The sequence below is a fragment of the Berghia stephanieae genome, chromosome 5 (assembly GCF_034508935.2).
Source record: "Berghia stephanieae isolate SIO BIC M18660-M18661 chromosome 5, UCSD_Bste_1.3, whole genome shotgun sequence".
Taxonomy (NCBI): Eukaryota; Metazoa; Mollusca; class Gastropoda; order Nudibranchia; family Aeolidiidae; genus Berghia; species Berghia stephanieae.
In genome coordinates this window covers 49,410,958-49,424,342 of record NC_088364.1, presented here as the reverse complement: position 1 = coordinate 49,424,342, position 13,385 = coordinate 49,410,958, and the positions used below count along the sequence as shown (strand labels likewise).

Sequence of the window (13,385 nt, the reverse complement as noted above, 5' to 3'; positions counted from 1 at the left end):
TCACACTATTATGTTATGACGATCGACCCAATCAGCAAAGTCCGGTCCGCATTCGTGCACCGTTGCAAACCCGCCTGGTAGCATCGTCACAACACACCTTTCGACTAGATGCTCTGCCGTCTCGGGTTCTTGCCCACAGCGTGGACATATTGGACAGGAAGTTAGACCCCACCGATGTAACGCACTTGCCGTTAGGCAGGACTGTGCATTGAGAAGACCAATAACAATGTTATTGTTGTCGTTTGTGAAACTGTTTGTGGTCGGTACATTTACAAGTGTTGGTGGTTTGTGTGGGGGCGGGGTGGACGACGAGTTGTTACCATTGAGATGTTATGTTGTTTCCGTTTGCCTCCCCGAGGCCTGTTCTTATTAATATTAGGAAGTGGTTATTCAGTATCAGATACTGAATAGTGCTTTTCCACTATTCAGTATCCACAAGGAACTCTTTTTTATAGAGAGAGTGAAAAGTGCGACAATCTCGGTTGAATGTAAATAAACTGCTGACCTCCTTCCAGATTGAACATGTGCAGTAACTGACAGCCCGATTCAAAGTTGTAAAAATATTTTGATCGTAATTTTTAAATCTCTGCTATTGTGCAATTAACATATCTAGTTCAAAATATCAAAGTAAGAGTGGCATTCAAATACATTTTTAAATGTCTAAATAGACATGATTAAATGTCACCAAATGTTAAGTGACACCATGTCTTGGTGGATATAAGCTGTTTGACTCTGAGCTTAAGGTTCGAGAGTTCAAATCCCGGCTGGGATAACTTTTTTTTTCCCCAATATTTTAAAAATTCCTTCTGTCTATTGATATTTTTTAAACTTTTGTTTTAATAATTTTCTTTGCATACTAGTAGTATTATTATTATTATATTATTATTATTATTATTATTATTATTATTATTATTATTATTATTATTATTATTATTATTATTATTATTATTATTATTATTATTATTATAATAATAATTATTATTATCATTATTATTATTGTTGTAATCGTCATCATCATCATTATTATTATGTTTATTATTTTTTTTAATCAAGTAGTTGGAGTAATTTAATCAGTTATCGATTTATTACGAATATCTTTTATGTGTTATAATCTCGTTGTTTTTCATTGATGTGCTCTTCTCTTGTTTATTACTTTTTAAAATCTTGATTTTTCTGTTTGTCTCATTTGTTGTTGTTGTTGTTGTTGTTGTTGTTGTTGTTGTTGTTGTTGTTGTTGTTGTTGTTGTTGTTGTTTGTTTGTTTGTTTGTTTGTTTGGTCATCTAAGACAAACCCGATTCATTATAAATATGTGGCCAGACTTTCTGCCATTTTTAATTGAGCGATGTACTTCCGTGAATTAATTGCCGTATTATATTAAAATTTACGCGATAATAATAATAATAATAATAATAATAATAATAATAATAATAATAATAATAATAATAATAATAATAATAATAATAATAATAATAATAATAATAATAATAATAATGATGATGATGATGATGATGATAATAATAATAATAATAATAATAATAATAATAATAATAATAATAATAATAAAATAAATAATAATAATAATAATAATAATAATAATAATAATAATAATAATAATAATAATAATATAATAATAATAATAATGATAATAATTTAAATAGATACTGAATATTAGACTACAATTGACATCTATTTACTGAATACACGTGGTATTTTTAGAGGTGTTTCTTTTTTTACGAAACACGCCAGGAAGTAGGCAACAGTGGGGAGTGAACCTGGGACTGGGTTTCGTAAAAAAAAAGCAATTACTTTTTTTTATGAAACCCGGCAATATCCGACAAAGTTATGGAAAGAAAGTAGGCAACAGTGGGGGAGTGAACCCGAGACTCAGGGAAGTGTACACTATTGGGAGTAAACCTAAGTCTATGGTTTTTCGACAGCTTTTGGCGGGTTTCGTAAAAATGTAATTGCTTCATTCTCGTCTAGTACCCACCTCCCATAGTCCGGCTTCATTTCTCACTGGTATCCATCTTCCATAGTCCCAGGTTCATTTCCACTGTTAACCTCTTCTCACAGTCCCAGGTTCACTCCCAACCGGTGTGCACTTCCCTGAGTCCCGGTTCATTGCCCAATGGTGCCCACTTCCCATAACTTTTGACAATATCGGTAAGTTTTGAAATAAAAGTACATTCTGAGCTCCCTGTCCACTGGTATGAACCTCTCGCAGTCCCAGGTTCAATCCTCATCGGTGTCCGAATCCCAGATTCACTCCCCACTGCTGCCTGCTTCCCATAACTTTGTCGGGTTTTGGCGGGTTCCGATAAAAAGTAATTCCCCCTCTCCCTTGGTCTTGCTTTTTTACAAAATCCAGAGTCCCAGGTTCACTCTCCACAAGTGTACACTTCCCTGAATCACAGGATCACCCCCACTGTTGCCTACTTCAATAACTTTGTCGGATATTGCCAGGTTTGTCGGGTTTCGAAAAAAAGTAATTGCTTTTATTTGAAACTCGCTGAAACCCGCCGAAAACCAGAGTCTCAGGTTCACTCCCTACTGGTGTACACTTCCATGAATCTCAAGTTAACCCCCCAATGTTGCCTACTTCCCATAACTTTGTCAGATATTGCCGGGTTTCGTAAAAAGGTAATTCCTTTTATGTGAAACTTGCTGAAACCCGCCGAAAACCAGAGTCTCAGGTTCACTCCCCACAGGTGTACACTTCCATGAATCTCAGGTTCACTCTCCACTGTTGCCTCACTTCCCATAACTTTGTCGGATATTGCCGGGTTTCATAAAAAGGTAATTGCTTTTATGTGAAACTCGCTGAACCCGCCAAAAACCATAGTCTCAGGTTCACTCCCCACTGGTGTACACTTCCCTAAGCTCAGGTTCACGCCCCACTGTTGCCTACTTCAATAACTTTGTCGGATATTGCCAGGTTTCGTCGGGTTTGGTAAAAAAGTAATTGCTTTTATGTGAAACTCGCTGAAACCCGCAGAAAACCATAGTCTCAGGTTCACTCCCCATTGGTGTACACTTCCCTTAGTCTCACGTTCACTCCCCATTATTTGCCTACTTTCCATAACTTTGCCCCATTTTGTTGGGATTTGGCGCATTTCGTAAACAAAATGTAATTGCTTTTTTTTTCCTCCAAAACTCACTGAAAACCAGTCCCAGGTTCACTCCCCACTAGTGTACACTTCCCCGAATCTCAGGTTCACTCCCCACTGTTGCCTACTACCCATAACTTTATCGGATATTGCCAGGTTTCGTCGGGTTTCATAAAAATGTAATTGCTTTTATATGAAATTATCTGAAGCCCGCCGAAAACCATAGTCTCAGGTTCACTCCCCACTGGTGTACACTTCACTGTCTCAGGTTCAGTCCCACGCTTTGCCTACTTTCCACAAGTTTGCCGCATATTGTCCGGTTTCGTAAAAAAGAAACCCCCCCCCCCCCCCCCATTTTGTTACTGCTGTTTTACAAAACCCCGAGTCCCAGGTTCACTCCCCACTGGTGTACACTTCCCTGGTTCTCAGGTTCATCCCTCCCTCCCCCCCCCCCCTCCCTTACACACTCACACACACACACACACGCTGCTGCCTAACTCCCATAACTTTGTCGGATATTGCCAGGTGTCGTCGGGTTTCGTAAAAAAGTAATTGCTTTTTTATTACGAAACCCGCCGAAACCCAGTCCCAGGTTCACTCCCCACAGGTGTACACTCCTCTGAGTCCCAGATTCACTCCCACGGCTGCCCTCTTTGTCAGGTTTCGGAAAAAACAACAACACCGTATTATAGTGCAAAACCACTATTCAGTGTCAGATACTGAATAGTACAAAACCACTATTCAGTATCAGATATTGAATAGTACAAAACCACTATTCAGTATCAGATACTGAATAGTGGAAAACCGCTATTCAGTATCTGATACTGAATAGTGCAAAACCACTATTCAGTATCAGATACTGAATAGTGCTAGCCTTAATATTATTGTAAAAAATTGGACCACTTGAGTTACGTTTACCGCCTCGAGGCCTGTTGTAAAAATCAGATGTTGAATAAAAGTGTTCACAATTATTAAAATAATGATGGTGGTAAATCACGGCTAAAAATAAGGTGAACAATGTTCGTAAGAAAGCGGCGGCCATTAAGTGACTGTGTAAAAATCTTTTAAAACTTACAGTTTCCATGATAAAATACAGAATTATACAGTAGTCCTTTCTTAAGAATTGATAAAAACTATACAATAAGAAACAGTATGTTTTAACGAGTACAACGAAGTAAAAATGTCCAGGTATCAATATGTAGAAATCACAAAACAATTAAAATACACCAGAGCACACAACGACACGTCTTGCCTGTTAGGCGTGTTTACAATTGTTACTATAATAATAATAATAATAATAATAATAATAATAATAATAATAATAATAATAATAATAATAATAATAATAATAATAATAATAATAATAATAATAATAATAATAATAATGATGATGATGATGATGATGGTGATTTTGATGATGATGATGATGATGATGATGATGATGAATAAACGTACTTTGATTTGGCCAAATGCGATGGTGATAGCAGCGGCTGACGTGAAAGCGTTGATGACTGGATATGAGATGTAACTGACTAGAATTCCTGGTAGAAAAATACGATTGATTGCCGTGGTTTAGTAGTAATATTAGTATTTCATTTCGATCCGTTCTTATAGTTTTACTAATAAAATAAATAATAAATTAATAAATTAAATAAAATTCCCTTTATTCATCCCATAAAAAATTTGTCTTTGGGGTCTATTCCAAGGGAAGAGTGGAATAACTCAGGCGTCAGCCGCAGTGCAGCGCCGCAAATTGAGTTTGGGTGAGGTGACTTGCTCAAGGCCACACAGCGCAGTGGTGAGTGATCGAATTCGGTACCTTTCGGGTACGAAGCAACGACCGTACCGCTGAGCCACGGTTTAAATGAACATTTTTGTGCCGTAGGTAAATTTTGAGCGATAGTCTCAAAACACGATGTTAAAATTGAATCTTTAGCTTACGGGATAAAATTTGAGCAAAATTAAATTTGTTTGTGGGGGTCCCGATAGCTCAGTTGGTAGAGCATTCGCTTTGCACGCAAAGGGACCAAGATCGATCCCGGGTGCAGTCGACATTTTTATCCGAACCCATTGTCCACTCAGCAGTAAATGGGTAGCTGGTTGTTAGATCCGGCGGAAAGTACTTTGCGATAGACCAGCGTCCCATCCAAAGGGTAGCAAGCAATTGCTATAGTCCGTTTCATGCTCTGGAAACCTGGATAAACTCCTGCTCCATGGGCCTAGTGGCTCTGAAGGACTACTGCTACTACTTTTGTAATTTGTTTCTTAAAACTTCAAAACCTCAAATAAGCCGCGACTTCTTCATTGAACACTTACCAAGTTTTAGAACACCCATGGTAAACTGCACTACCCCCGATATGAGCGTTAGAACGATGGCAAAGGTAGCATCGCCATCAATGGGAGAAGCTCCGAATGTAGCGGTCATCAGGGACATGATAGCCGTGGGACCCAGCGTGATGTCTTTGGACGTTCCCATGAGACAGTAGATGAAGCAGCCCATGAAGGCTGAGTAAAGGCCGTACTGGATGTGGGATAAGTTAGAATAAGTAATTATTCATGTTAGGACATAAACAACGGTCAAACCGGAAATGGATACGAGTGTATGCCAAAAGGTCGTTTCTGTAACGTTGATCACCAAAAAAAATTTAAAAAATAACCACTCAAAAATTATGTTATTTGAAAAAAAAAAGAAAGAAAAAAAAAAAAAAAAGAAAAAAAACAGAAAAATCTGTTCTCATCAATTGTTTTCTGGATTGAATACTGAAAAATGCATCAAAATTCCAAAGTGTTAACTTTCTCTATACTTTTTTTAAAACCATCGATAAACTAGTTCTGTTATTCTTTAAGTGCAACTCTTGTCTGTTTTTCGATTGTTTTTCATTATTCAAACATAAGTGGTGAAAATTAAATCTTTCCATATTTATTTTCAAAATATCCTAGTATTGGAGTATTTTCGAGGCAAATGTTACACAAGGTAGATTGTATCTAGTTCTCCGGAAAAGTGGCTTTACACTTCCAATGAGATTGGAACCAGTATTTTGACATCATACTTTTGTTCCCTATTAGGTAACAATAAATGCTTTCACTCAATATGAAGTAAAAATTTGCCATTATTAATTTAAAACACAGTGTTTTGTCATTGTATAGAGGCATTACCAGCACCTAACACCCACCGTTGATGAGAACGTACCTGTGCCGGCAGACCAGCGATGCTTGCGTACGCCAATCCTTGAGGAATGACCGTGAGACCCACAGTCAAACCGGCCACCAAATCGGCCACAAAGGCGTCGCCCCTGAGGAGAATATTATGTCATGAAATAAACCCTTCAGTTTCAAACTAATTCATTAAATGACCGTTTTGCAGTAATTTAAATCTATATTTAACCTTTCTTCGCTTCACCGCTTGATTCTCTTATTTCAAATATTGGAGAATGCATTGTCATGACATCAACCCTTCATTTTCAAACTAATTAAATGATAGCTTTGCAGTGATTTAAATCTGTATCTCATTAACACTTGTGTGCTGCATTGATTGTTTCTCTTACTTCACAGGTTCCTTTCTTAAGTCTAATATGAGAATATATTGTGATGAAATCAACATTAAAAAAAAAAATTAAATGTCAGTTTTGTAGTAATTAAAAATATATCTCATTAACATTTCCTTACTATTTCTCTTATTTCAAATTGTTCCTTTCTAGAGTCTAATAACACTTCTTCCATCGGCTACTTTTGGACTAAAAAGTCTTTTGGGAGCACTAATACTGTAATAGGAACAAGACCTTGTCCATAAACTCCGACTCGAATTAATAATGGCCCCACGGTCTGAAATACTTTTATGAGCGCTGGGAGAGTAAAATACAGAGCTTTAAAACTCCGACGTCAGGGGCAACTGCCTCCACTGTTGGAGGCTGCAAATTATGTAGCATTAGATATCTACATCAGGCAGGAGGAGTAAACAACTACATGGTGAGTTCAAAGAAAGTAGTGATATTATGAGTCCTCAGTTCTCGTCGACAATTTTGTATCACCCGATTATGTGAAATGGCCGTAAAATATTACCGATGTGGCTTGCTTTGGAGCTACACATCCGGAAGACAATAAATTGGGAGGGTCGCTTTAAATAAATCGAGAGCGCAATAAATAGAACGCAATACCAATTAAATATGTTCAAAGCGCTTTAAGGGTGGTGGGGGGGGGGGGGGGGGGGGGGGAAGAACCAGCACCAATATTAAACGTGTAGGATGGGACATGATTATAATAATTATATTTCGAAAGAGAAACAACGCCTTTTCCTTTTCAATTATGAAGTAACCAAGTTTCCACGTGAGTACCATGAGAGAATGTGATTAAAGAGCGTTTTCCTTGGCAGACTCGAACGCAAGACCTGCAGGTCCGATGCAGGAGTGAATTTATTGTACTGCAAATAACCCCGTGAACTGTGAACCACACCAGCTAGGTCTTGGGTGTGTCTCATCAAGGTCTTTGTATTTGATTTGGTGTCTAAATCTTTTAGGAAGGCCTCCGTGTATGGGTTTGTTTTATCACTCGCAAACAAACATGTAAAAAACGATGATAGTTAAAAACATAAGTTCGTTAAAACCGTCGGTTACTTAAACATTTTTATGTTGTATGTGTTTTATCTTATAGAAATAATAAGAGAGAAAGCGGGACAAACAAAGCTGTTCTTTATTTTATCTTATTCGATAAGAGCGTCGTTTCAAGTTTGAGGGTATTTGCCAAGATTAATGACATTTAAATCGATCGATATTTGAAGGACGAGTTTTCTGGTCAAACTTTTAAAGACGTATCTTTCCAGAGTAATGTAAATGGTGCTGCTTGAAGCTCGAAGAAATAAATAACAATTTGAAATTGAATGTAAGCTTCAATTTAATATACGAAAACATATAAAATGGGCGTTTCGAGTTCCCCTTTATCAACAAAACAGGATGAATGAAACACTACAGACGAATGAGATACTGTGGTAGTGGCGTTGTTAAGATGAATAAACAAATACATTGATGGGCAGGAAATAGTATGCTACTTCGTAAGGAAGCACGAATTTAAACAGAGCAATAGAAATTTATAATAATTAATCGCGCACCTTTTATAAATTTCTATTGCTCTATTTTAATTCGTGCTTCCTTTCCAGAGCACGGCGGTTAAGTGGTTAACTATTAGCAACCAAGGCTTTACTCAGTTTTTCATCGTGCTCTGTATTACACGATTGTGACTGCCCCTTTATTGTGCGGTATTTTATAACGGGTATTAAATAGGAATGGCCAAAATAGTTAAGACTAACCTGTATTTGGGTATCCATTTCAAAATGGGGAACTTGTCGATAACAGTTTTAGGGGTGCAGCAATTGCGACAGCCGTCTTTCACCTACAATTGAATGAAATGTTGTCATTAAAACATCATATAAAATATAGAGCGAAGAAAATCATAATCATAATCATTACCATCACTACTACTACTGCTACTACTACTACTACTACTACTACTACTACTACTACTACTACTACTACTACTACTACTACTACTACTACTACTACTACAACTACTATTACTACTACTACTACTACTACTACTACTACTACTACTACTACTACTACTACTTATAAGGGGCGTGGCTCTATTGGTTCAAATGGTGCCTGGCACCGCATCCATCCTTTTTTAAATGGATAACAGCATTTTTTTAAATATATAAAACTGAGAAATGGTATATACCGCCTCATCTTCATCATCATCATCATCATCATCATCATCATCATCATCATCATCATCGTCATCATCATCATCATCACCATCATCATCATCATCATCATCATCATCATCATCATCATCAACATAACAACAATAACAATAATAATAATAATCATCATCATCAAAATAATAACATTAGTACGAGTTAGCTTACCTGTGTAGATATGGATATGGTCCCACCCATGTCGTCACTGTCCCCTTTCTCCAAATCCAACGGATTGCCGTTCCGGTGTCCATAGGAGGAAGGCCCTTGATCATTGTCACCGGCGTGCTGGAAATATATTATAAATAACATTCCTTTTATTCATCCCCAATGGGAAAATTTTGGGTCTATCCCATAGCAATCTAGAGATAGCATTGGTCTATCCCAATGGAAGATTGGAATAATTCAAGGGTCAACCACAATCAGCGCCATTGTTTGCTTCGTCGGGGTAACTTGCCAAAGGTCACACAGCGTAACGGGAAGCCGAACAAACTTCTGTACCTCTGGGAAGAAAGCAAAGATGGTACAACCACTGTTCCGGTGCCATATTAAACTGTTTTCTTACAATAAAAAGTTTCTGTTTGTTTGTTTGTTGCTTTAGGTCTCTTCCAACACAATTGAGGTTATATGAGAGACCACTGAAACAAAAAAACAAGCAATCTAACAAAAATAGTACAAATGTAAATCAAAATCATAACCTAAAGATATCATAAGCTAAATTATAAATAACCAAGAACAAACAGGCAGAAGATTTACAGAAAAAAAAATATCCCCTGTCAAAAATACAATCACAAACCAAAGAAGCAGGATAGGCTAGTAAAGAGAAGAAGAAACGACATCACTATCGGATCGTACACCCATGCGAACATCATAGGTATATGATTCAAGGGTGATGCTCCCATCCAACCACCCGCAATAAAAAGTTTGAGCAAGAGTCATTGGCATTAAATGATTTGGCAAAGTGTTAAATCTCCACATTTGAAAGAGAGCAAAAGACAACTGCTATATTATGAGGCCTAGATGATGGTTTGGCCATATTTTGCGCAAGAAGCTTGCAATAACAACCAGGCATGCACTTGAACATATGAAGGTGACTCCCAACTTGTCAAAAATAATTCTCAAAACAAAAATGAATTCACACGGCCATCTGTCAATGCGAGCGGTCTCTGGCCAGCCAACGTCTCAAGGAGACCGTGGCATGAAATCCTGAGCAAAAGTAATATTTTGTTCACACACACATACACGCAAACACACACACACACACACACACACACACACACACACACACACGCACGCACGCACATGTAACATTGAGTGACTACTTATTTTTCGTTTTAAAAAACGCTTCTAGTTATTTACTAAGTCGGGGTTTTGTGATTTGGATGCTGAAGACTGAATGAATAGTCAAAAATAGAAAACTTGGGTAGATAAGGTTCTCACGATTCAGTAAGGACAATGGATATGGTTTCTTAAAGTGTAAATATTTTTGCGACACATTTAGGTCATATCAGCGCCAGTAAAAAGAGGAAAATGGGATAGTAAAAATATTCTAGATTTACAATCAAAGCACCCAAGAAAAAGTAAGACAAAGGGGAATTGGCTCAAATGGGGAACAGTAGATTCCAAGAGCATACTATCAACGTACTTAGTTTGAGATCACATTAAAACCTCATCCAGACACCAGCATAGGTCCCCACAGACAGAGATGATTTACAAGGAAGAAAATATAATCTCCCAAATCTATAACTATACATTTGACTGTCTCCCTCTCGGTAAAGGAGTCCAGCCAGGGCTCCAAAACAAGACAAAGACAGAAAGCAAGTCGAAAAACAGATAAAAGTGGATAGACGACACAGCGTGATCTCCTGCCCACCATGGGAGGTCAAAAGACCCCGCCCAGGAAACAGTATTATGTCGGTATGCACCAGATGACTAAAAGTCCAACTACAGTTTATCTGATCAAGGATATGAAATATTTCCTTTTAGCACTCTATTCGTTCTCTTCAACACGACATCTAAAAACTGAACCAAAATCCAGTATTGTTGGTTATAAATTCATTTCTCAACACCTTCAGGTATAAAATGAGTACTTGGCCGTTAACAGTCTTGTCTCTGTCCGAAAAAAAATTGTAATATCGCCTAACAGGCATAATATCTCCTCCTAGATGTCAAGTATTGCTGTTGGCCAGACCCCTTGTAAAGCGGTTAGAGCACGTTTAGTGGATATTGCTCTATATAAAAGCTCATTTTTTTCTTCACCTTAATCATCCCGACATAATACCATTAGGAAGCGGTGAGTCACGTATATTGTACTTTTTAAAAATTCGTCTGTGAATTTCAGAACGGTATGTTTGTAAGAATGAGTAAATTTTAAAATAAAGCACACAGTAATAATAATGGACAAAACTTACAGTTAACTTTCAAAATCCTGACACATCAATGAAAAATATACAAACAAAATATATTGTACCTTAGAAGGCCACATGTTATCCCGGGATAGGGGACAAGGCAGGAATGTTTTTACATATTGAGTAACATCGAAGAAAAGTTCCTTTCAAAAGTTTCATAATATGTTCACTTTTCGAGATTCAACAAAAGAACTATGCGATCAAGCGTGTGTAAATATTATCTAAATAACATTTAATTTATGTAGCCTACACCGTTGACGACCCGTTACAAATATTCCTTATGTAAAGGCCTATTTACAATGTCTGCCAGCTAGGGGATCAATATATGATAAACTATTGGGGCGCATTGATAGAGGTGAAAACCGCAAAAATGAAATGATATCTAATGTTCTTTATTTCATTTTATCATCATCATCATCATCATCATCATCATCATCATCATCATCATCATCGTCGTCGTCGTCGTCGTCATCATCATCATCATCATCATCATCAGAAAACAATTTTTACCGATCTATCCAAACGGGTATTATAAATTGGTGAATTAGATATGAAAAAGTGAATACAAAATGAAAATGATGAGAGATATATAATTTTAGGGAGGGGGGGGGGGGGAAGGGGGTTCTCTTTTAAAAATATTTTCTTTCACTTCGATAACACCATTAGATTTCACAAAAGACTAATATTTTCGTTTATATAATCAATGTCAAAATCTAAATCACTGGAACACAAATAATAGCGTTTTAAGGCACTGCACTGGGTCGCAATTATCAAATAATAACTAATCGGATATTTTTCCTGATAGTTTTTCCTGACACTGCAATTCATTCCCATTATTCTTTCATTATCTCTCCATTTGTCATCCCTTAATTTATCAAATTTAAGAAATAACATGCATTGTTTAAATAAAAATATATTGTATAAACGTTGCCGAAGAAGCGCCGGATTTACCCTTCTCTCTGCAGCGCGTAACGAGCATAAACAACTGGTTGCCATCCTTTAAATTATTTAAATAGGACTATGGTCTAATGCAACGTATTTCTGCAAGACCTGATTTATCTATAGTTACAAATTTCCACGAGGGCAGAAAAGAGCGTAAAAAAATCCAAGTACATTGATTCAAATCGGGTTTTATTTCTCTCGGTGGCCCAGCCTTATAGTTCTCGTCGTGTAAGAAAGTTAGTCGTGTTGAGTGTGTCCGGATAAGTGCCGACCAACCCGAGCTTCTAGAAATAAAAGGGGCCTTACACATATACCTCACTCGACTCGGGTGTTTGTGAGTGCTTGACTATAAGCAATAATGGATACCTTAAGAGAGCTTATAGAAAAGAAAAAAATGTTTATTTGGTCTTGTATAGCCTGCTGAGCCTATAAATAAACCCTTTCGGTGCGCACTTAGTATGTTGAATCGGTGGAAATGCCCTATATGAATGATCAGATTTTTTATGTATGGATTAACTGCCTTAACGACCCATTCGACCAATCGAAAAAAAATTCTGACACGCACTCAAATGATGAAAAGAAAAGAAAAAAAGCTTGACTACGTGTCATGCTGCAAGTAATTTTTGTCTTAACCCGGGCAATATTGCATCCTCTTCCTCCTTCCAAACCCTACCCCCCCCCCCCCCCCCCATATATCTATCTCACCCTCTCTCTCTCTCTCTCTCTCTCTCTCTCTCTCTCTCTCTCTCTCTCCCTCTTTCTCTCTCTCTCCCTTTCTTTTCTTTTCTTTTTCTACCCCACCTCTATTCAGAAAAATGATTGGGTAGTTTTTACATTTACAGCATTAAGCGATTAGAATAAGAATAAGTCTTTAGAAACTAGTATCTACCGAAATTGATAACCCCCAAAAAATGGAATTAAAAAAAAAAAATTAGCATGTATCTCGTGACCTTGGTCGGTGTATCTTTACTTAAAATAGGAAAACGCATTTAACATTTCAGAAGTCTACAATCGAGGTGACTCAACGTGAAAGCAAACGTATCTGATATGATAAGTCAAGATATTCATGATGACTGCTACTGAAATTCCCCTTATATTATATTATATTTTAAATAATATAGCGCAACATTTACTAAACGTGATCAAAACTGAATCGGTCAGACTGAGCATTACTATCGATG

The 13,385-nt window shown here is 37.1% G+C and overlaps 1 protein-coding gene across 9 annotated transcripts in view; it reads right to left on the bottom strand.

Moving 5' to 3' along the window:
• The window catches only part of LOC144973106 (sodium-independent sulfate anion transporter-like), a 118,035-nt gene that overhangs the window by 31,607 nt on the left and 73,043 nt on the right, over positions 1 to 13,385 (bottom strand). For all 9 annotated transcript variants that reach the window (XR_013645489.1, XM_078915143.1, XM_078915142.1 and 6 more), the window contains 5 exons: positions 9,026 to 9,142; positions 8,408 to 8,490; positions 6,299 to 6,401; positions 5,425 to 5,629; positions 4,564 to 4,649 (listed from right to left, as the gene is read on the bottom strand). Coding sequence is in view for 8 of the 9 variants with exons in the window: in XM_078915143.1 (XP_078771269.1) it covers positions 4,564 to 4,649; positions 5,425 to 5,629; positions 6,299 to 6,401; positions 8,408 to 8,490; positions 9,026 to 9,142 (594 nt within the window). In the remaining variant the exon portion in view is untranslated. The remainder of the gene's footprint in view (positions 1 to 4,563; positions 4,650 to 5,424; positions 5,630 to 6,298; positions 6,402 to 8,407; positions 8,491 to 9,025; positions 9,143 to 13,385) is intronic.